The sequence below is a fragment of the Phaethon lepturus genome, unplaced genomic scaffold, assembly GCF_000687285.1.
Source record: "Phaethon lepturus isolate BGI_N335 unplaced genomic scaffold, ASM68728v1 scaffold47584, whole genome shotgun sequence".
Taxonomy (NCBI): domain Eukaryota; kingdom Metazoa; phylum Chordata; class Aves; order Phaethontiformes; family Phaethontidae; genus Phaethon; species Phaethon lepturus.
The window spans coordinates 23,942-47,437 of NW_010537954.1; the positions used below are offsets into that span (position 1 = coordinate 23,942).

At 48.5% G+C, this 23,496-nt stretch overlaps 2 protein-coding genes across 2 annotated transcripts in view; one reads left to right on the plus strand and one right to left on the minus strand.

The window, feature by feature from the left end:
• Window positions 1-14,789, plus strand: part of FRMD4A (FERM domain containing 4A) — a 34,910-nt gene extending 20,121 nt beyond the window's left edge. Inside the window, exons 5-11 of the mRNA XM_010286624.1 lie at window positions 2,699-2,927; window positions 4,131-4,187; window positions 4,681-4,918; window positions 5,347-5,511; window positions 7,322-8,181; window positions 10,693-10,789; window positions 14,687-14,789. Of these exons, the coding sequence (XP_010284926.1) occupies window positions 2,699-2,927; window positions 4,131-4,187; window positions 4,681-4,918; window positions 5,347-5,511; window positions 7,322-8,181; window positions 10,693-10,789; window positions 14,687-14,789 (1,749 nt within the window). The remainder of the gene's footprint in view (window positions 1-2,698; window positions 2,928-4,130; window positions 4,188-4,680; window positions 4,919-5,346; window positions 5,512-7,321; window positions 8,182-10,692; window positions 10,790-14,686) is intronic.
• A 7,064-nt stretch (window positions 14,790-21,853) lies between these two features.
• The window catches only part of PRPF18 (pre-mRNA processing factor 18), a gene marked incomplete at its 5' end in the record, with an annotated part of 11,100 nt that continues 9,457 nt past the window's right edge, over window positions 21,854-23,496 (minus strand). The window contains one exon of the mRNA XM_010286625.1: window positions 21,854-22,220. Within this exon, the coding sequence (XP_010284927.1) occupies window positions 22,140-22,220 (81 nt within the window). The remainder of the gene's footprint in view (window positions 22,221-23,496) is intronic.

The window sequence follows — 23,496 nt, forward strand, 5'->3', positions numbered from 1 at the left end:
AATTATCCATCGTAGCCCTGCAATAGCAAGATGAAAGCATTTTGCTCCCCAGTCCTTAAACAAAAGAGCCTTCATCCCTACCTATGGGGAGCTGGAATTGTGTTTTTCTAAGTTTGCCAGGGAGTGTTTGTTCTCTTCCCTTGCTCCCACAATGTGCTGGGTCAGTGCCCTGAACCGTGGCTGTGAAAACAGGCCTGCAGCAGCTGTAAGGCGGGACCGGATTCACAGAAAAGCTATTGTCTGCAGAGACGCATTTGTCTCAAGACACTTGTGTATATTCCAATCTTGAGTTTCCTTTTTATTTTTGTAAGAAAGAGGAGAGACTGAAGCTGGTGTGACTGTGTGGTTTAAGGCTCTGTTCAGCCAGGGAATTAACTGTTTGTCGTTTTGTTGGCATTTTCCTTCTGTGGAAAAATAAACAGCTGTAGCTCTTTAGTTTTGTTCTCAATGGAGCCTGAGAGAGGAATTCCACTGAAGTCAAATATTCATGAACTCGCACATCTAATTAAGCTTTTCAAAGGGAAGCACGGCTTAGCTGAGTTACTCCTAGAATCCCTGCGGTCTGTTGGCTGCTCAGTTATAACCTGATCTCCAGCTTCCCAGATCTTACTGCTACAAGGCAGTTTTTGGGCTAGAGGGTGAGGAATCTCCTTACTCCAGTGGCAGAGTTAGGTGGGAAGAGTGTGAAGGTAAAGCAGCTCCTCCCCATTGCAGGCACTCTGCCTTTTGGCATCAGCAATCCAAACATGCTGACTCAGCTTTTCTTTAGTTCCCTTTTCATCTGTCAAACTGTAAGACTGTGTTGAAAACCGTAAATTTCTGTTCTCAAAGAATGATGTTGAGCTGTGTTTATTTGGAGAGCATTTAGGGAGGTCAGCAATGATTTTCATGCGCTTTTCAGCAACACTAGAAACTCAGCTTAAAACAAAACGTGTAATACCCCCTCAGTCATGTAAATCCAGGACTGATACTACCAACTGTGACAAGGACCTGAAACAAGGCACTTCCATCTGAAGGCAGATAATAGCCCTCATTTTCTGAGGCTTTATTTATAGGGGCCTCGCTAGAAGAAGATAGACAATTATGGCCAGAAGGAAAATGAATGTGTTTTTTCTAAGATACACTAAATTATTTAGAACTGGATCTGTGATGGTCTGAAATGACAGCTCACATCAAACTCTCTGCACCTTTAGTAAGAGCTTTGTCAGAGCAAGACTTGCACGGAAGGGTCCTGTTGTATTTTTTGGTAATCGCCTCTACCTCGTCCATAATTCCTGACTCTGGGAAGGATTTTGCCAGAAGGCAGTGAACCAGCTTCCAGGCCTTAAAACTCTGTGGTGTCAAATTCACTTTTAATTAGTTTGGCGCTGATAGAGCTTATAAACTCTTCAAAGCAAAAAGGGATCTGTTAAAAAGATAGGGGGTGGGTTCAGTCTTCAGTGAAGTGAGGGGAATGATAATTATAGATTTAAGGCAATGCTGACTCACCACTGACAGCAAAGGGATCCTTTTTAAGCCAGAAGCCCAGAAATCAAACTTCAGAGAGCGACTTCAGTCTGATTAATTCCCACAGCATCAGCTCTTGCAGCATACAATGTTGCTAAACGAAAAGAAAGGATTTGAATTTGCATAACGGGGATCTCTGTGAATATATGTCTGTCAGTGCTTGTGACCTGAACTCCCACCATTCACTAGAAGTAAAAAACCTCATCATTTTTTTCCCTAATTTTCAATGTACTGTGTTCCCCTTTCTAGCAGACTAACACCAAAAACTCCACCGAGCTGGGGAAGGTAGCGAGATCCATTGCAGGTTAGCAAGTACCTCACAGCTTGGGGTCCCGGTGCAGACTGGGAAGCTCTATATCAGCTTCTGCATTGGCATAAATTGGCCTAAATCCCTTGACTTTTGAGGATAACTAAAAATCAGTAGGTAGCTCTCAGGATACACTTGGTTGCATTTAAAAACTCAGCTGAGACCCTGCAAGGGCTAATGTTGGAGACACTAGTGTTTTCTGGAATACAGAAAGCTTGCTGTTTCGCACTGCTCGCTCTGAAATCACCCTCCTGGCTTGTAACTCAAGGAGACAAATTTTCTGGTGTAATCAGTTGCAGCAGACCACAATTACTTCAGCACATACTCTCCCCTGGATTTTGACGGCCATACACCATGGAGGAATTAGCCCATCTTTGGCTTTTTTACCCCAAAGAGTTTGGTGGGTGCCAAGCAAATCCATCAGGAAGGTTAAAGCTGTGGTTTTGCATCCATACATAGCACTGATATCAAATGGGGCCCAAATATGAAGATAGGAAACAGGGAGAAGGAGTGGGTTGGAGGCAGGTGTAACCCATGAGATGGGTGTAAAAGGATGAGTGTGTCAGCAGTAGAGCACTTTTGAACTAGGCCATATTGAACTGCATGAAACACCAAACAGCACAGCAGGGTTAGGGCTGGAGCACACGTGTCCTGCTTGTATGGGTCATTCCATCCATCAGCTGTGCTCCCAGGCACTCGCGTGAGCAGATAAAGGTGAGATGGGTATGCTCAGGGAGGCCCTGAGATGGGGGAAGCATCATGATCATGGATGCTTTGTTGATGGAGAGCCTTGGTTGGAGGACACTGGCCAGGTTCAGGGGGAGCTTCCCCATAGCTGGGCGAGGAGAGTTTGGTGGTAGCCAGAATCCACTTGCCTTTCCCCAGGAGGCAGAGCTGGAGCGCCTGGAGAGGGAGTTTGCCATTCAGTCCCAGATCACGGAGGCTGCCCGGCGCCTGGCAAGTGACCCAAACGTCAGCAAAAAGCTGAAGAAACAGAGGAAGACATCCTATCTGAACGCACTGAAGAAACTGCAGGAGATCGAAAACGCCATCAATGAGTATCGCATCAAATCTGGAAAGAAGCCAACCCAGAGAGCCTCCCTGATCATAGACGGTAAGTGGGGCTCAGTGCCCATGGCATCGCCAAAGGGTCTGTGGAGGGCAGGGAGCAAAATTCTTGCCTTGAACTCATGGCTTGAGGCACAAATTTTCCCTCTCACCTCTCCCCTCTCCTGACTCCACGGGTGCTGGCAGTTGGATTGTCCCCTCCCGTACCGGCGTGCTGTCAGGGGGTGTCTGGGCTGTGTGCCGTACATTAGCGATGTGCTGGTTCACAGCACAAGAAGCAGTGTCGCGCTGTAGATTATAAGCATGTCAGGAAAGCAGACCGTGACTCCTTTGTTCACCTATAAAATCACTCTGTTAACGTCTCCTCCAGAGTGGTGCTGTACAAGTGTAATTAATGTTAGTAGATTGGGGTGAGCTCTCTAGCTGAAAGGCATCTGTAAAATCAAAGTGGTAGCAGTGTCATTGCTGTGTTCAAATGCTTTTTTTCTTTTTATTTTTTTACAATGTAATTCTCAGGGCACTTTATGGTTTACTGGCTTGTTGATTGGTTTTTCATGAAATCCATTAACTTTCTGCTGTGGTTCTTTCTCCCTTGCTGATTTTGCCCTTTCCCTTTGACTTGCAGAGCTTTTCTCTGTGCCTTTGTAGCAGGAACTGAGATTAGAGCTGCTGTAGTTGTGACCTGGGTACCAAGTTGCACCGCAGTCAGGGATAACAGACAGCCATGTTGACATGGGATGGAGGAGGCAGCACAGACTTGTGCATGCCAAGGACGTGAGAGCTTCTGCTGCTACAGAAGACGCTCAGAAAGTATCTCCCTGAATTACACAAAACTGGTACCTAGTGTGGGCCTTTAGTTAGCAACAGGATGATCATTTTAAGAAGGCAGAGATCAAACCCAGAGTCCTTAAGGCCCGAGATACAAATCTCGCTAAATGGCACCATGCCATTTTGCATTCTCTGGGGATCTCAGCTCTCAGTTGTGACTCAGTCTTAATCCCCGTTAATTGAGAAGAGTTAGCAGCTCTTTGAAAGGCAGCCTGCTAGTGAGAGACCTGGCCTGCAGCTCTGCCCTCTGAGACTGAGCTGAGTCAGTTGTTTATAGGAATCTTGCCCCTCAGCTATGTGAGGAGGAAGATGTGGGTGACTGCTTAAGGCTAAGACTGAGTGGACGAAGATCACGATGCAGTTCAGCAGTCACTGTAATTCTCAGAACCATCTGACCATCTTTGTATTTTCTTCCCCTCAGAAGGAAACATTGCCAGTGAAGACAGCTCCCTCTCAGATGCCCTTGTTCTCGAGGATGGTACGTTGGCTGCTACATGTTCTAGAGGGCAGGAAGGAAACGGGGAAGGATGTGTGAACTCCTGATTGACACTCAAAATGGAAGAACTGTTCTGTGTGGTAATCCACCCAAAATTCCCAGTACCAAAAACACTCCAGACTGAGAGTGGTTTCCCCTGACTCTAACTTGTAGTCAGACATCAGGCCTGGAGCAGTGAGTACTGCCGTGGTTACAGCTCTGAATTCTTTCAAAAGACAGTCCCAGAATGGCCCCTTATTTTCTCTTAAGGTTTCAATTGTTTTAATGCATGACCACTCTTGCTGGCCATTCCCTCAGAAAATGGGAATGTCAGCCGGCGTACTTCTGAAAGTTGGGTCTTCAGGTTGCTCCTGAACACAACCAGGGGAAGCAGGGTAAGGAAGGAGGCTCTGAAGGTGTGATGGTGTCCCCCAGAATTGTGCTGCCATTGGAGGTGTCACACAGCCATCACCGCTCTCCCTTCTTCTCTTCACAGAGGATTGTCAGGTCACCAGCACAATATCCCCTCTCCAGTCCCCACACAAAGGACTCCCTCCCCGGCCACCCTTGCACAACAGGCCGCCTCCTCCGCAGTCATTGGAAGGCCTCCGCCAAATGCATTACCACCGCAATGACTATGACAAGTCCCCCATCAAACCCAAGATGTGGAGCGAGTCATCCTTGGATGAACCCTATGAGAAGGTGAAGAAACGCTCCTCACACAGTCATTCCAGGTGAGCCAGCTACCTTGAAGCCCAATCACACAGACATCCTCTGTTTTCAGGAGGGATAGGTGTGAGCCCTTTCAAAATTTACAAAGCCATCCCTTACAAAAGGAGACTTTAGGTGTTTTGGCCAATAGGCATGTCATAAAAAGTAGGCCGCACTCACATGACTGGTGCTTGGTATCTCAATGATATTTTAAAAAACATTGAGAAAGGTAAGATGATGGTGGATCATCTGAGGGCTTTGATGGGACTTTGCTTTGACCTCTGGCTGCTACAGAAGCACAAGCTCTGGGATGCAACCCAGAGCAGCAGCTGACCCAGCTCCCACTCATCCCCCTGAGATCACAGGCACATGCCTGAGATTGGGAAAGAGGTGTGGAAGCCCCTTCCCCAAATTCCTGCCCGGGCACTGAAGCAGAGTGTTTGCTCTGCAGCAGTCACAAGCGGTTCCCCAGCACCGGGAGCTGTGCTGAGGCAGGAGGGAGCAGCTCACTGCAGAACAGCCCCATCCGGAGCCTTCCCCACTGGAACTCCCAGTCCAGCATGCCATCGACACCGGACCTACGGGTACGCAGTCCGCACTACGTCCACTCCACACGGTAAGTCCTCCCAGCTCCACAACAGTCTCACCTTGCTTACCCTGAAATAAATATTCTTTGCTTTATCCTTCCCCCAGGATATGAATTAATTCCCAGTTCAGGAACGGACGTAAACCAGTCCTATTCACATCAGAAGCTCAAGTATTGTTGCCAGTAGGGAATCTCTCCTGCACTGAGATCCTGAAATCATTTCAGATAAATGTGATCCTGCCTTTCATCTGCCCCTCAAAGTAATCAGGCTTTTCTTCCGATGAGACCTTTCAACTCAGGGACTGCTTATAGGCACTACAAACCTCACACCACTCTTAAAAGGGGTGTGGTGCTACTGCTAAATTCTGCAGTAAATTTCTCCATGGATCCACCTGGAGATAAAATGGTGTTTCCTGTCTGATACAAAATGCTGGGTAGTGTTAATTCTCTCTCATAGATAAAATGTTTGCGTGTATGTGATCGTATGAGGGGAGAGAGCCTGTACAAAGCAATCTACCCAAGAATCCAGTTGGCAGTGGAATAAGCCCAAGGTTGACAGAGGAAAGAGATGAAGTGTGTAAGGGAGGTGATTTGGTGTGTGTGGTCCAATTTGGCTCCAGTTTGCAGCAGGTTTTCTGCAAACCATTCAGCTTCATTGCTATTTTGCTCTCATGGCAAACTCCGTGGACACGGGGAGAACCAGAGCTGAGCCAAAGCTGTGTATCCTGCCCTGAGGGGTAGTGCTAACATCATTTAGCGTGGCATAAATCAAGAGTCATGCCAACACTTCAGACTTGGGCAGAGATGATACAAGGCATTAAGGCCCTTTGTTAGAAGTTTTTGGCTGAAAGTACCTTTCAAGAGCGCAATGTTTGTTAACACTGGAGCCAAGCTGTGTGAGAAACAAGCCTGGCACAGGGCTTGAGAAGTGCCCTTGACTGGGTAGAGGCCATTTGGGTGTTTGAAACAACCATTGCTCAATCTGGGGCTCATTCATGAGCTGCATGCCCTGGCCTTGGCCATCCATCATGCGGGTGTGTGACTCGTCACGGGGTGTTCCTGGCTCCTTGAACGGGTGGCTGAAGCTCTCCAAACAGCCAGGGTGAATAGAGACCACCCAGTCTAGGCTGTGAATCGAGCCTTGTAAACTTGAGATTCGGGGTGGTGACCTGAAGGGCTGTCACCCGCTGACAGTCTTATACGTGCTACCCACGGTTGGGCCCTGGTAAAACCTAGCTGCTTCACAGAGGTGACTTTTTCAGTGGCCAGTGGAGAAATCACGGCATTCTGGGCTAAGTATGGGCAGTCTGTCTGTCTGTCTCAAATCAGGTGGATTGCACCTGTGCAGGCATTCACGGGCCACTTGCAAGGGAATCCCACCACCTTTGAGGCTAAGGTCTCAGGTTTTGCAGAACTGGAGCAAGGTGAACCTGGTAATACAGGGATGGTGCTGATTCAAACAGCTCTGCCCCAGGGCTGCACCAGCAAAGCCAGGGCTTGAGGTCCTCAAGTTTTGCCCTTCAGCCTGGGTTTTTCCCAGGGTGACAAACTACAAAGGAATTGGGCTGGGCAAGGGTTTATGTCCCATGTGGTGCTGCAGACTGAATGCCACCACCAAGGAGACTGGAGAGGAACAGGAGTAGGACCTGATCGCCGCAAACCCTGCAGCAGGGAAGCAGGTTACTCTGCAGGCAGCAGCCCCACACAGTGCTGGAGCAGTCCAAGTTTTCAATGCCCTCAGATTCCCTTGCCTGTGAAGCTGGCCTTGTGTGCAGAAGGGGATGGGGAGTGCTTTGTCCTGTTGACTTACCAGCCTGGATTTTTTTCATGGTACCTGCAGGTCAGTAGACATCAGCCCAACCAGACTGCACAGCTTAGCTCAGCACTTTAGACACCGGAGCTCCAGTTTGGAGTCACAAGGCAAGCTCCTCGGCTCAGAAAATGAGACAGGGAGCCCTGATTTCTACACCCCAAGGACTCGTAGCAGTAACGGCTCTGACCCCATGGACGACTGCTCTTCCTGCACCAGCCATTCCAGCTCTGAGCACTACTACCCTGCTCAGATGAACCCCAACTACTCCACCCTTGCAGAGGACTCCCCGTCGAAAGCCAGAGAGCGGCAGAGGCAAAGGCACAAATCGGCAGGCAACCTGGTCTCTTCCAATTCAGGGAGTATGCCCAACCTGGCTGCGAGGAACGGGACAGGGCACCACCGCGTCTACCTGCACAGCCAGAGCCAACCCTCCTCCCAGTACAGGATCAAAGAGTATCCCCTGTACATCGAGGGCAGCTCCACACCCGTGGTGGTGCGGAGCCTGGAGAACGACCAGGAGGGACACTACAGCGTGAAAGCACAATTCAAAACCTCCAACTCCTACACAGCAGGGGGGATGTTTAAGGAGAACTGGCACGGGGATGAAGTGGACACCATCAGGCTCACCCCCTCCCGCTCCCAAATCATAAGGACTCCGTCTCTGGGCAGGGAGGGCCACGAGAAAGGCTCAGGTAGGACTGCCGTGTCAGACGAGCTGCGGCTCTGGTACCAGCGGTCCACGGCCTCCCACAAGGAGCACAGCCGCCTCTCGCACACGAGCTCCACCTCCTCGGACAGCAGCTCCCAGTACAGCACATCTTCGCAAAGCACCTTTGTGGCACACAGCCGGGTCACGAGAATGCCTCAGATGTGTAAAGCAACGTCAGGTGAGAGCCAGGCCCGGGCAAAGGGGCGGGAGGGACAGGGGCTTCACAGAGCCCGAATTCACACCAGGCGTTACACCCCGGATGGACAGCAGTGCCAGACCATAGCACGTTACCCGGCCTTCACATGCTGCTCACCAGGCTGGTAGGCGTAACGCTGCAGGGTGAGCCTTGCCTGAGACACTCATTGGGTGAGAATTTTTTTCCATAGAAATCACCACTTTGCGATGATGGGCTCAAAAAGACAGGGAGGGACCAAAGCCCTGTTGTTGCCAGGTCTTTCCTCAGAGTGCAGCTGAGTTTTGGGTGATGGCACTAGGGGCCAAATGTGGAGAAACCACGGTGGGGGTCACTCTTAGTAATCACAGCGAGGGGAGCAATGAAGCAAGCAGGAGCTCAGCGCAGACTAGGAGAATGCATGTCCTCAGTGAAACACCAAAAGCATGAGAAAGGTTAAGCGGGGAGCATCCCAGCCCCACCACCCCCCACAAAAATGTTTGAGCGATGACATCTTTGTGCGCTGCTGAGACTCAGTTTTCCCATGCAGCTCCAGTAGCTTTGCTGATAATATCCTGTAATTCAGAGCGCTTAAGTTTGTGCAGCATTATGACCCTCTGTCATGTACAGAGCTTTGCACTCCTCTGTGCTGTTAATATTAAATGGGAAGAAAACAGTCAAATTCATTAAACTGAGGAGGCCACTATGTGTTATGAAACAGTCCAAGGTTACATATTTACTGGCCATCAGTCACCGCTGGACAAGCCAGTTTGGATAGATCAAGGACTTGCAAAAAACCTGAATCCAGGCCCACGTGGACGGGATTGCTGGTTAATCAGAGCTTGTGCCTTCCCCACCCTTCCACATGCCTCAGCCTTGGCGGCAGAGACACCATCGCCCCAGCCTCGCTCACCACAGGCCCTCACGGCCTGCCCGAGCAGACCAGTGCATTGCCCACCCGTTCTGGCTGTTGGCCTTCTGACATCCCAGCAGGGTGCCCAGGCCACGGTGACCACCACACTGACACCAGCGGGGCTCTGTAGTTGCTGCTGACTCCAGTGTGGAGTCAGGGGGGTGATTCAACAGCAGGCTCCTCATGGGCCACCAGCAGCTGCCCGAGAAGAGGCTGGTTCATGTGTGATGCCAATGCTTGTAGGAGGCTCAGATGTGGACCAAGACACAATCAAGTAGCTGCTGGAACCATCCTGTGTCTCCGTATGAAAATCTGTCTTCCCTGCTTTGATTAATGGGCATTTCTGTTCCACCCAGCAACAGAAAATACTTGAACACTGGAAAGCTTTGCCTTGCTTAGCTTTAGAAAACATACCAGTTCAGTTGTTAGGTAACCTAGAAAGAAAAATGGTGGGATTGGTGAGAGAGCACCTAAAACGTGCTGTCAATCAGTCCGTTCCCACACCCAGCTGGGTCTTCAAATGGGATATCTGAGCAGCACAGTGGCAAGCATGCTCAGCAATCACAGCTTGTCATGACCAGTTGGCAGCATAGATTGATTTTGCGTTCAGAGTCAGCTCCCAATTACAGCTGTGGGAGCATACTGACCTCGGGGGCTGTCAGCTCCAAGGAGCAGATTAAAATTTGTTTTTCTCTTCAAGTGTCATTTGGCAGCAGCTAAAGAATTTAACAGTACAGAAGGGGATGCCAGGTAGAAACATCCATCATTTTAGCTGATTAGCCCTAGCCAATAGGTCTATTGGACTTCACGTTGTCCTCCAAAGAGGATTGTACTTGCAGGCATATATTAAATTTGGAGGGTCAACTCTGCATGGACTTGAGAAGGAGGAAAGATCAGTCAGGTGGATTTCTTAGCTAGACCCTCATGAAGGAAGCTCCTCCAAGAACCAGTGCCAGGGGTACATTTTTAGTTCAGCTTGCTTCTCTCTTCACTGAAGTAAGACAAGCCTTCTTCTGGTCCCACAGCAGTAGTGTCAGCAAAGCCCAACTTCAGTTTACCACAGATGCACAGTGAAAGGTAGTTGTAGCTTTTGAAATCTTCAGAGCTGTTTTCCACCTTTGCACCTTGAAGCAGTGTACTTGTCCAGACTCTTGCCACTGCCAGCCCTGGCTCCTAGGGACACCGAGCATCTCCCACCACCCCTGGCAGCAGGAGGCTGAGCCTGACAGGCTGGGCTCCTCCAGTTCAGGCCCTGTGGAGATGTGCAGCCAGGCCCTGCCCGTCCAGGCAGCAGCAAAACCGGTCAGCTTTCAGGATGGGAGAGAGAGGTGCAGTGTCCCAGGCAGGGCTCAGGAGAGTCCGGGTTGCATTTCTGGAGGCCGGGCTGAAACAAAGGATTCCTGCAGAGCTGAGGACAGATCTGGCCCGTGACATGCAGCAGTGTCAGCAGCAGGCTGGCTGCTCCGAGGTCTGACTGCCAGGCTGTGTTTACTCACAGCCAGACATGTTTCTGCTGGTCTGACCAGCTGATGCTTCTGAACCACCCTGACCCTTGCGCCCTCACCTCACCGGTTATTTTTGTCCACCCTTTGGTTGTTTTTCAGCTGCCTTACCTCACAGCCAGAGGAGTTCAACACCGTCGAGTGAACTAGCAGCCACGCCGCCAGGCAGCCCCCACCACATTCTGGCATGGCAGACTGGGTGAGTGTCTGTGGGGTCGGGTTAGAGAATTCACCTTTCTCAGTGCCGGTGAAAAAAACCTCCACACACACAAGCAAAGGGAGAACACAGGTACAGGGAACATTTTCCAGGTGCTCCATAGCCTACACCCACACAGAGCTCTTCCAGCCTCCCACCAGTGCTCTCGTAGCGGTGGAGCTCTGGTTTAGGCTGACCAAGCTGTGGCAGTGCTATCCACACCCAGCAGCACTGCTCCAAGCAGTGCTGGATCCACAGGGAAAGAAGCCTTGCGGGTTCTTCCTGCTTGCACAGTCTCCTTCCTCCTATTTTCCATAAGTCAAAATAGTTCATCTCTTTTTATAAACCATCATGCTGGCTGTCCAGACCAAGGATGTCTTCACTGTAAAGGCAAGGTTAGGTGCCTACCATATTTGTGTGTGCAGCAACCACATTTTTCTACTAGGTTTTCCCTAGCAATGTGTCTTAATGACTATTAAATGCATCTTTTTTTCAGCTACCACTAACTTAACGTGCTTTGCCAAAGCATGAGTCATTGCATGCAGGTAGCCATTGCTCATGTAAATATAGTAATTGGGTTCTTTGGCACTTCTTTGTGAGGCAGGGAGTTCCAGGAGTAAACAAGCTCCCATGGTTATTTTCTAGCAATCTCCTGTAATTCTGTCCTGCCACATGAAATAAAGATCATTTCCAGATCCTGTCTAGCTCAGCATGTCCCAGACTTTTGCATCTAAATGGAGTTTGGTGAGATTGGTTTCAGACTACAGTCCTCCAAATTACCATAGGCCCTAGAGTAGGAAAACGGGTATGATCCCCTGAGTTGTGAATTGGGACCAGTACCTTTGCAAACATTTCACTGTGCAGCCACTGGAAAATCTCATGCTCTTTAATTTCTTCTGGTCACCTATGACCATGTTTGACCTCTGGTTTTACGCCAGCACTGCTCGTGACTGCACTTTAAAATGGAGATGAGGAGAACCGCAACCTCCCTTAGGCCCACCTTGGATTTTAAATTCACACATCTGACATCCAGCCTCACATGGTCTTTGCATGTGCTTCCAGAGTTAGAATAGGGGAATTTTCCTGGTCCCATTTCACAAGAAGTCAAGGGATTGCAAGATAGGTAAAATGGCAGCTATCTTGACTGTACATTGAAATTTCCACTCTTAAGGGTTTGAGTCTAGACTAAAATCTTAGTCTCAGTCTCCACCCCAATCCTAATTCCTCCAAATATCTCTATGATGATGATAAGTAAAGCTGGTGAGCAGCCAGCTGAGAAATCTGTTTGGAAAATCCCAACTTTTCTAATTTTTCCATTCAAGAAAACTCCTGCCACCCTGTCTCTCTCAGCAAAAATGTGTCAAGACAAATTCTCAGCTGGTGAAAGTGAAGTTATCTAGATTTATAGCTTAGGCCCTGCACCAACAACCAGTGCAAAAAGAATTGGAGACAAATCAGCACTTAGTTCATGCCTGAGCATAACACCCAAGGCTTATGTATAAATACAGCAGGAGCAGATAAAGCTTGCCATTAGAGGCACAACACCAACTCCCCCACTGCAGGAGCAGGATGTGCCCTCCCAGCACGACTGAAAAGATTGACAGTTCTCCCCAACATGTTTTTGTGTCACTAACTTTTTCTAAAGATGATTCATGAACTTGTTTCCCCACTGGATTAATAAGCTCATAACAATGTCTGTGTCACTTCTTTTCTTTAACATTTCCTCTCTCCTCTTTCCTCCTTTTTTGCTCTCCTTTGTTCAGAGAAGCAACAGACAACTCACCCACTATGGATGAGTCTCAGTCTCCAACCCACCAAAGTACTGATGAATAGAGGTATAGTAAGGGAACGTTTTGTTCTTTCATCCTTCTGCCTCATAGTCCGTGACCACAGTGCGAATAACGGGCATCGTGCCGTCCCAAGGAGCAGCCCTTTTAACTGTGTGCCTGTTTGTTTGGCAACAAGGCTTCCTGCAGCTCTTGGAAGAACAACTTGAAAGCATCTCAAAGCCCTCTCAGTGCCTTTTCAGCAAGTTTGCGGCTGTGGCACTTTCCCCTGTGAAAGAGGAGCTCGGGCCAGCCCGCTCTGCGTTCGTGCAGAGGTTGAACAGGCACAGAGAGCAGGCGGTAGCAACAGATTCGTGGCTGGGGAGATTCAAAGCAGCATGGGCAAAATGCTGCAGGGAGAGTCTGGGAGCAGCACGGCAGGGAGGCGAGCCCGGGAAAATGGGGGCCTCGGGGGACCGGGACTGAGCTCCCGGCAGCGCTGCAGCCATGGCCCCCAGCACCCCTTTCTCCTCCTGCCCTACCGCAGTGCAGAGCTGTGAAGCAAAGGCTGTGAGCAGCAGCAGCAGCGAGGTTTCATGGAACAAGGAGCAACCCTGGCCCCGTTCCTGTGGGAAGACAGAGGGGGAAGGGTGGAGGGAATAAAAAAACCCTTGGAGTATTTATATTTTAATTAAACTGCAGTTGCGTCTGACACTCTCATTTGAATCCACAACCATTCACAGCTAGCATCTGTCAAGTATTTCAAGCTCAGCTTTCTAGAGATAACCCATAAACCTCTGTACTCCAGCGCAGAGCTGGGAAACAAAAGACTCTTTAACGTGCAGACAGGAACCTTGCTCAGGTTCCTCCCAGACACCAGTCCCAGGGAAACCAGGTGGAAAATGGGACAGAGGAAACAGGAACTGCTGGGCTGCATCAGATGTGAGATCACTCCTGCGAGGCGGGGAGGGAGCCAAGGAAGGAGCAGTAAATCGAAAGAAAATGCATCTCCCACCTTTGGTCTCAAAACAGTCTCTAGTTTGGAAGTTGGTTAAAATGAAATTGAGGGAGAGACATCAATTCTGAATATTGCTATGCAGATGGAGCAGTCACTTTTCAAAATATCAACAAGATTTTGACCTCAGTGTTTTCCTCTGGCAAGGAGCTCCGCAGGCTAAGCCAGGAGCCAACCCTGATCTGAGCTTTAAGATACATAGCAAAAAAAATTCCCATAAACTGTCTCGTCTGCTCTGTGCAAGCAAACAAAAAGCCATGCAGCAAAAGAAGCAGTAGCTTGTCAAGAGAGGTGCCCCAAGATGAGGACTAGGCTACCTATGACAAAACACGGTCCATTCCACATTGGACCTGGCACCCCCTCCCTAGTCGCTTCCTAGCTCTTCCCGGGAAAGCCACATAGCTCTGGGCTGCGAGGTGATGCACGAGCCTCTGCCCAGGGCAGAAGTGCTACAGGAAAGCACCACCGCCCTCCTCCTTCCACATTCCCCCTGGCTCCTACAGCCGAGAGGGCTGCTCCTAAGACCTGCTCCCAGGAGAACATCCTACTGAGAAATCTCTTTACCCCAGCTTACTATTGGGCAGGAAAGCAAGAGGGAGCCCTGCGGGCCAGGCAGAGCGCTGCTGCTGCACCCCGGGAGGGAAGAGGCCACATGCAGAAAAGGCGGAGGCAGGTGTGGCACCACCTGTGGTGGGATGGACACAGACGGTGGGGTTGGCCGCAAGCTCTCGCCCTCCAGCAGCCGCTCCGCTCTCCTGTACGGCATCCCGCCAGCAGCGGGCTGGAAGCACGGCGGTTCTGCCTGTTGCCATTCCAGCATCATCCGAAACTCGGGCCACCCTGCCTGTGGAGAGGCAGCCAGAGCTTGGCTTTCTCCTGCCTCCTCACACCAGGCGGGTTGCTGGGGCGAACAGGACTGCTGGGCAAGAGCCAACTGGGTCATAGCAGGGTCTTGCATGCTGAGCCCACCCCAAACACCAGCTCTGGGGGGACCTGCAGAGTGCAGCAGGGTCTGTGAATATCCTGCGTTCCTTCCCACCCGTAATACGATGTTTTATGCCCGTGGCTGAACTTCCCAGGAGCCCTCGTTGTCCTAATGAAGTTTTGTTTCTCCTGCAGGAGCTACAACGATAGCTGTTTCCTGGATTCTCCCCTCTATCCAGAATTAGCAGATGTCCAGTGGTATGGGCAGGAAAAAGCCAAGCCTGGGACTCTAGTGTGAACCCCTGACCTCAAGTTAACCACATCAATGCCATTCGGAGATCACCTCACTGCCTCTCATTTGCCTTACCCAGATGCACTGTCACCCAGCACCAGCTTCAACTCTAAGCACTTTTCTCACGATGCAATTCCAGACGACATGTACAGAACACTGGCCCTGAGGCATCCACCACAACAGCGACAGACTGCGGCGCATCCTGTTGCCAGACTGGTGCACGGCCCTCCCACGGCCCGCAGGGCAGCGGGTGCAGATGAGCAGCCATCTTAATAGTCGGTCGGCAATTTAAAAACGTATTTTCCTTTGAAACGACGGCTTGCATCAAATCTTATTGTTCTGCCGCACGTAACAGCAGTAAGATTTCCATGACCTGCAATCTGAAGCCAACTGAGCGTTAGTTTAAGGGGGTAGGGGGGATGTAAAGTGGACTGAGACTGAGAAATGGGTATCATGGTCCTGAAAGTGGATCTGTTACGAAACAGTAAAATCCCGTCACTTCAAAGATGCGTCAGTCTCACAATCAGATCTGCACTGCCAAAGATGGCCACACCAGCGTCGGCGGGATGAGTTTGCTCAGCCAGGTCTTGTGACAGGAACATCTCTCTCCTGTAACGCAATGGCAGACACGACCACCTCCTGTAACATGGCATTTCCTTCTTCGCTTTGAGCCCACCTACATGCAAGTAAAATAACCCAATGTACTGAAGACACACGGGAGGTCTGGGCTGGTATCACAGCATCGCTGTCTACAAGCTACTGTTAAACTGGACACACAAGTTTTACGAAGGCTTTATCTAAAGCAGAGGTGAGTACTGCTACTCACAGCATCTCTGTGGCTGGCAAAGGTTGCACACCATAGTAGAAAGGTTGGGGTTGTGCTAGTTTGGTTTTTTGAATACTCTGATGAAGATAAAAATTGCTAAAAAACCTTTCGACAAACAGATACAGCCAATAAATTCTAATTATTTCCGCACAAAGCGTTAACGTGAAGTCCAAGGGGAAGCACATCGCAGTCTGCTTGACATGGTGAAGCTGCGTTAACTATCTGTTCCACTCATCTTCCCTTGGTTAGCACCGGTGTAGCAAAGGGCTCGTCACCCGCTGTGCTGCTGTGTGGGAGAACCGGTCTGTCGGGAAACAGAAAGGCTCCACAGCAGGGCCGAACAACCAGCAGACGAGGCAGATCTTCCCGTTGCAAGAAGCGACCACAAGAAAGAGAAGCAACTAAATGAGGCATTGGGCACAAGCGCGAGCTGCCTGCTGATACCAAAAGGAATCGTCCCAGAGCATCATGGAAGGAGCTGCAAGTTTACACGTACTTTTGAGCAATGCTTTATACACGTCAAGCCATGGAACTTTAAAAGGCCTCAAAGACACTTTTGTAACGAACAAGTGCACAATCTAGGTGGATGTTGAAGCTGGCACGTCTAGTCTTCATTGCGGTGCTATGCTGTTTTTATTGCCACTAGATGGGGGAGGCACCCAGCCTTCCCCCGTTTGTGCGTGCAAACGATGATTTCCTATGGGAAAGGCATTAAAAGAAACGGCTGGAGGGGGTTACTTTGTGAAAAGCAGAAACTGAAGTTAGCTTTAGTTCAAGGAAAAAAGTAAAAAAAAAAAAAAAAGTGCGAGTGTGTATGCGTGTGTGTGTTCCAAGAATAACAATAACGTCTACCAGACAAAGTAGGGCGAAACATTGAGAATTAAACACCACGACTTGGGGGGCTGCCACACCTTTTGGTATTAAGATTGCTGGAAAACTGCATTCCAGGCTTTAAAAGAGAATGGGTTCTTCATAATTAGGCTTGGAAAGATGATGGGGTTTCTAAAAATTCATGCGAGCGGCTCATGCGAATACCTGTCCGCAGCACAGGATTAGAAACGTTTGCTTCGGCTCTCTGTGCTTGCCTGCTGAGCTGCAGCCTCGCGTCGCGGGCCAGGCGGGGAGGTGGCCTTGCGGGGAGGAGGATGGCGACGGGCAGCAAAGGCTGCTGTTCGTCCAGGGAAATCCGCGGCAGAGCCAGGAAGGAAACACTTTCATGTTCACACATGAAGCATAAATGAATTATCCCTCTATTAAAAAAAAAAAAAAAAAAAAAAAAAAACATGCTTTTATGTACTGGCAAGGGGTTTTTAAAGCCAGCCATGCAAGCCGCGTGCTTCTGGACCTCCACGAAGAATCACGGCGGGAGTACCAGCCCCGATGACAGTAATTGAAGCCTCGTAACCCAGTAACCCATCGCTGGAAGAACAGAGGGTGGTGAGATTGCACCCTTTATCCGGACCTGCAAAATGCTGTTTTCACCATCTCTTTGTGCTTTGGAGTCTTTAGCATAGGAATTATTTCAAGCTCCCAATTGGATTTTTAGCTGGGTAAGAGATAGTACCGATTAGTGACATTTGCTGATAAGATTCAGTAGCTAAAGTGATAGGATTAAATAAGGACCAAATTAAGCAGCAGCAAGTAATTTAGCCCACAGATTTTTAGGGGCTCTGAGCAACTGTCTGTTTTCTTTTTAATTTCCCTGGTAAGTGGTTCTGGTTTTTTGGTTTGTTTTTTTTTCTGTGTACCTTCTTTTAATTAAAAAGAATTCAACAACAGCGGCACTATGAGGCCTCTGGGCACTACACAAAGAAACGTTAATTCCTCGAAGACCAGATCTGCAGTTTTGCAGCAAAGGTTAAAAGGTGGCAGCCCTGAAATTGGGGAGAAAAAAAAAATAAATGGTTAGCCTGAATTGCAAACGGGCTCGAGTAGAGAAAAAGCTTTCTAGAAACGGATTGAGTTTTACTTTGTGTTCTGCTTTTCTGTTTTGCAATCAAGGCACATGTGAGTAGCCAGTCTGGTAGTAAAGACAGATTAAGTAAAACAGGTTTTACTGTTTAGCTCAATTCAATTAAACACAAATGTACATAAAATGTTAATCATATGAGATTAACATATTTAAGTATAACACAGAGGGGTATATACATAGCTATTCTATACAAGCACTTGACTACCAACTTAACCCCTCCTTTACTTTTTTATTTTTCAAGGCTCCATCTGACATAAAGCCACAATCGCGTTCGTAGTCTCCGTGCCTGACGCTCCCTCTGCTGAGCCAGGAGCTGGTGGCAGGCTCCAGGCCCCAGGCCGCGCTGGAAGGCAGGGTTTATTTTTAAATGATATTATATGCAGTCGAGTGTTGAAAATGTTGAAACAGTCCCATTTGTTTTCACTCTGTATTAGTTTTAGTTTCAGGCATAGCCGATCCCCATTCAGGTGCTATCAGATGACCAGTTACTGCTTAGTTAACTAGATGTAAAGTTTTACATATATATTAATGTCAATAGTTTTATTACAAGTTGTGTAAAATGGACTCTCTAGTTTAAAAAAAAGAAAAAAAAAGGAAGAAAAAAATTAGGTCTCTCCTGAAATGGACTTTAGAGCATGGAAAATGATTTTACTGGATTCTGTTCAACTGTAATCAAGGAAAAAATATGTATGTTGTAGAAAAAGTTGCAGAATTAAAAAAGATCTGCTTTTAATTTATTCTTTTTGTATTAAGAATTTGTATAGTTACCTTTACATTTTGCAAAACAGTGTTGTCAACACTTCCTTATTAAAGCATTTTCAAAATGAAACCTTGCAGTGGTCTTGTCAGGAGGGCACAGCGCCTGGGGATCCCTTGCCATGGTGACCGCACCACCCCCTCCACCAGATGCTGGGTCCAGATGTGCACACAGCTGGCCAGGGGTTCCAGGAGGGACCCACTCCTTTGCTGCGGGGGGCCTGCTGGCAGGAAAGGAAAAGCCCATCCCTTAGAGATCCCCTGGGGTTCAGTGCTCACGCCCAGCAGAGCTGCTTCCCCTTCCTTCCATGTATTCCCGCTCTCCGGGGAGCTCCTTTCCGCCTGATCTCCCCCACGCCGCAGGGAGCCGCCGGCCGCTCCAACCCGCAGCCGGGAGGCCGCCCTGACCGCCACCCAGCATCGCTGCGTCGGCACCCATCTTGTGTACTAAATCCCCAGAAGAGCTGGTGATAGGACAAAACTGGCAACAATGAAATTTTCCAGACATGCCCCTAACTCCGGGACCTCGGCTCAGACGTCTGGCCAGCGGCTGCAATACCGCTGCGGCCCCGCAGCGCGTCAGGTGCAGCTTTCCCGACAGCCTGCACCAGCTCTAGTCGAGGGCACCGCATCATGAACTCGTCCCCCGCGCCCGGGAGCCGGACCCTCTCCTCCCCCCGAGAAGTGAAGCCATTTGAATCTCAGCCAGGTTCATTCTTTGGGCAAGACTGGATCTCGAACGGAGATCACAGGGCGGCTGAGCAGGGGAGGAACCCACTTCCTCCATCAAAATAAACTGATCCCGCACACACTGACCCCGAGAGCCTTTCAGCAGTACAGACACATAGCAAATAAGGAATTAAAAGGCATGTAACTACCACTGGACTCGGCGATACCGATACACGACAGGTATCACACACTCCGAGAGTACCACCTCGCACAGTCCCTTCCACCGCCACGCTAGGGAAGACGTGAGGGGCTGCGACAAACGACCAGGGGTACTAAAGTCCCAAAACCACTCCAGACATCGCTACGACGAATGTGTGACTTCATCCTAAAGCTTCAAATCTTTGCATTCAGCAGGGTTATTTCCTCCTAATGTAAGAATTATCAGAAATAAACATCTGGAGAAGCCCACAGGGAAAAGTCTAAATCACTAAACTGAAACATACCCTCCTCACAAAAAACTGTCAAGCAGTGTGACAGCTGCACCACACCCACTCGTCCCTAAACTAGACTCGGGTGGGTTTTAGAATTTTTTGGCTAAAAGGCATTATTAACTATTTGATCGGGGTCTGGTAGCTGTAATTTAGGGCCATCCAGCTGCAAAGAGCCTCCAACCGATGATGAAAAGCAGCTGCCGTAACAGTGTCCCCGCCGCCTGCAGTCCCCCGAGGACCAAAGCTGGCTCTCACGTGCCGGACAGCTGGAAACTCTTACAGATACGCCGTGAGAAAGTACTTTCCAGTTCCTCAGTTCCCCGTGCAGCGCCATTCCATGCATTGCAAGGGGATAAAGTTCTTCCGTCATGGGATTTATTCAAGCAAGGCGGCTGTATTTCAGGGACTGTCAGCAAGGAGGCACATCGCTTAAATTACATTCTTTAAAACCTGATCAGACTAAAACATTCCAACCCCAAATTCACATCCCTACAGGAGGCGCATCCCCCTTCAAACCGCTGCTCAGGGTACCATTAGAACTCTCCTCAATTATTAGTTCTAAAGCAGGAGGGAAAAATCTAATACTATTACAGATGCCCTAAGGAATCCAGTTCCCTCTAAAGCAGATGTTACAACACTCCTTAAACCATCCCCTGGCTACTCACTCACTGCACTTTCCAGGGAAATTACAGATCTTCTAAATGAGGGACAATATTGTCCCTCAATTATCTAAAGAGTTCAAAACTAAGGTCAGGATGAAGATTCAGAAACAGCTCAGGAAATCATCTGGATGGGGAGAGGGATAACGTTGCAGTGTTATAAATGTTTCCTGTTGTAATAACGCCTCCAAAGAATCTCTCTATAGAGCACTGCAAAAAAATCACCAGACACGACAGTTAATGAAACTCTTCCAGGCTCTTGACATCTGCCCAGCTTCTCCCCACAAATCCCCCTGTTCCCCAAGCGCCTGTTCGGTCTCGTCAGCCTCTTTTTTATTACTTCTAAATGGTTTAGGCTCTTGACATTTTCTCTGGGGTCAGACACTCCAGGCTGAAAAACTCCTGTGTCCAAAGAGGCACTTGAGCATACAGAGAGGCTGCAGGAGAACCTGAAGTTCCTCAAGATATTCCTCCAGACTCACAGCAAAAATCTCACTGGCACGGGACGCAGTGAATACCCCTGGGAGACGGGTAACTCCTTCAGAAGAGGGCACCTGATCCTGCTCCATGCTTCCAGTCCAGATGAGGACTCGGACAAACCAATACCCCGAGTGTTAACAAGTTTCTTCAGGAAGCAGTTCTGCTCACGCTGTACCAGGCCTACCGCTGTGGCAGCAAAACCACAGCCCGAGTGCCAGATGCACCAGAAGACCTGCCGCCTGACAGGAGGGGCAGCCAGATTCCAAATTCAAATACCCGCCTGAATCCAGTCCCAGGCAGCCAGGACCAGACCCTCCCCTCTCTGCTGACTGCGCCGAAAAGGCTTCTCCACAGACAGGAACGGGCTCTGTGTGGGCTCCACTGGATCTGTGGGGCCCAGACAGATGCGAGGTCTGGGCTCCCGCAGGTGAGGCAGTTACTAGCAGCCACTGCAGTGATCAACGATGTGCTCTGAGCATCACTGTAGGTCTGAGAAAGGTGTCCTGAAGAGAAGGATGTGTTAACACTGCTGCAGAGGTACTGCTGTTCTGGTGATTAAAAAGAGCGCACGGTTTCAGCCTAGGACTTTCAACCTACGCCATTAACAAAGTTTGAACATTTCACTGTTTATGCAGAATTAGACCTCACGTTTCTGTGAGGTTCTTTGCCATTCCCAGTCAAGATGCACAATGGTAAAGATTTGTGGCTGCTAGAAATACTGTACGTTGTCATGGGAGGTCCTAATTATTTTCTCTGCAATGCCCAGCAGACTGACATTTTCTCCAGATGTATAAAAATGGGATTTGAAAGACTCAAGAGCCATCAGATTACTTCCCCCAAGCCCAGAAGGTTTATATTATGTCGTTAGTGAAAAAAAAAAAGAACAGATCAGATGCATTCAAGATCAAAAACTCTTTGCACTGAGACTGGCTGTATTTTTCAGCTGAGAAATATATAAACCCTTTTTTTTTTTCCCCACCTCCACATAAATACCACATGAAAGATTAGCCATTAGAAGTCTTCATATTTACAGAAATAACCAAAATTCAGATTCAACTGCTTCCCTCTAATCATCTCCCCACATCAGTCTCCAAAGGGAAAGCAGCCAAAAAACTCTACATACACTCCTTGCAGGGCCAAGTCTCACCTAAAGCTCCAACATACGGGAAGCAGCTCGGTCTGGATGCTTCCCTGAATAGTAAATTGAAATAAAAGCGAGGGTCATGTTCATTGTCCCCTGATCACTGTCCTGGTCATACCTCCCTCAAAACCCACCCCCCTCCGCTGTATATTGGATGTGTTCAGCGTAAAGCATAGATTTAAAAAGAAATCTAAATAAATGGGTCTTGTAAAAAGGAAGCTGTAGAAAACCTGCTGCTTTATGCTTTTTCGCAAAGCCCTCCCTAGGTTGCTGGTGGTGTTAAAAGCACAAACTCTGTCTCTTCAGTCCTCTCTGGGTCTTGGAGATCAAAATATGAGTCACGCCTTGGACACTGCAGAGTCTCATAAAGCATTGTACTCCACACATTTTGATGGGTCTGTTGGGAAGTGTTTCTGGCAAATGGTCATGAGCCTCTTCAGCCCCTAGGAATTAACAAAACAGGGACAATTCTGTAATAAAACTGCAGCTGTCAAACAAACTTAACAGTCTACAATATTTTTAAGCTTAACAAGAAGAATTCAAGACAAATGGATGCTATTTTGGAGGGGTTTTCTTTATTTGGTTGTTTTTCCATTTTTTAAGTTTCATGGACCTCTCCGCCTGCAAAGTGCCAAGTTATGTCCAATATTAGAGGAGTCTGTGGCAAAGTGAAGACACCACAGATTCAGTCTCTCATGACAGATTCATACTGAAGGATCACAGTAATGCTTTAATCCCTCTTCACCACGATGGGAGAAAACAATACTATGACAATAAAAGATATTTAAAAGAAACCTGATTATTAACAGTAATTTTATAGAGCAAAAAGCAATTTCTGACACCAAAACAAGCTGCACAGCTACGAGAAGAACCAGACAATTTCCCCGGAGGAAAGATGCCACTCCTACCCATAGTGGCACCACACCTGACTACACCATGGAGGCAAACTGAAGAAGTAAGCAAGAAGAAAGGCAGAATGTCAACTTTTCTCCTCAGTGCTTTCAAGGCATTGATTGCCAAAAAAAAACCGCGATAAAAACCCTATGATTATTTTGTTTCAGGTCACACATAAAAGTCTAACAAAGAAGAAAGAAAACTGCTGTGGCAGTAACATAATTTAGCAGTGACATTGGACTTCAAGACAGCAGAGTCATTAGACACTCACAATGGAAGACAGCTCCTCACTGAAGGGAAAAGTGATTCAGCAGAGGATGTTTTGGCCTTTTCAATGCAGGCAAGTCTGGAAAACATGTCCTAGCACCATAATGACTCCTTGTTTGGGATGTTACAATCCCAGGTTCGTTGTAAATCAGAAACATGTTAGCTTGGTGTAAGTGCTGGGACCACAGATAATATTCCATGCTCCAGGTTGAACCAGACTAGCTAAACAAGACCCGATATTTAAAACTAACACAGAGAACATACATGTTTAAAGCCAGCTTTGTCTGGGTGCTTCAGTAGGTTGTGTAGTTCAGAAGCACAGATATGAAATTCACAGTGGGAAGATGAACACGAAGATTTCCTTGACCAACAGATGTAACCCCAAAAGCAGGTAAGTGAACCTCAGCAGGTTCAACAACGCCAAGTACAGGGTGCTGCATCTGGGTTGGGGCAACCCCTGGTATCAGTACAGGCTGGGGAGTGACAGGACAAGGGGTAATGGTTTTGAACAAAAGAGGGCAGATTTCGACTAGATAGAAGGAAGAAATTTTTCACAAC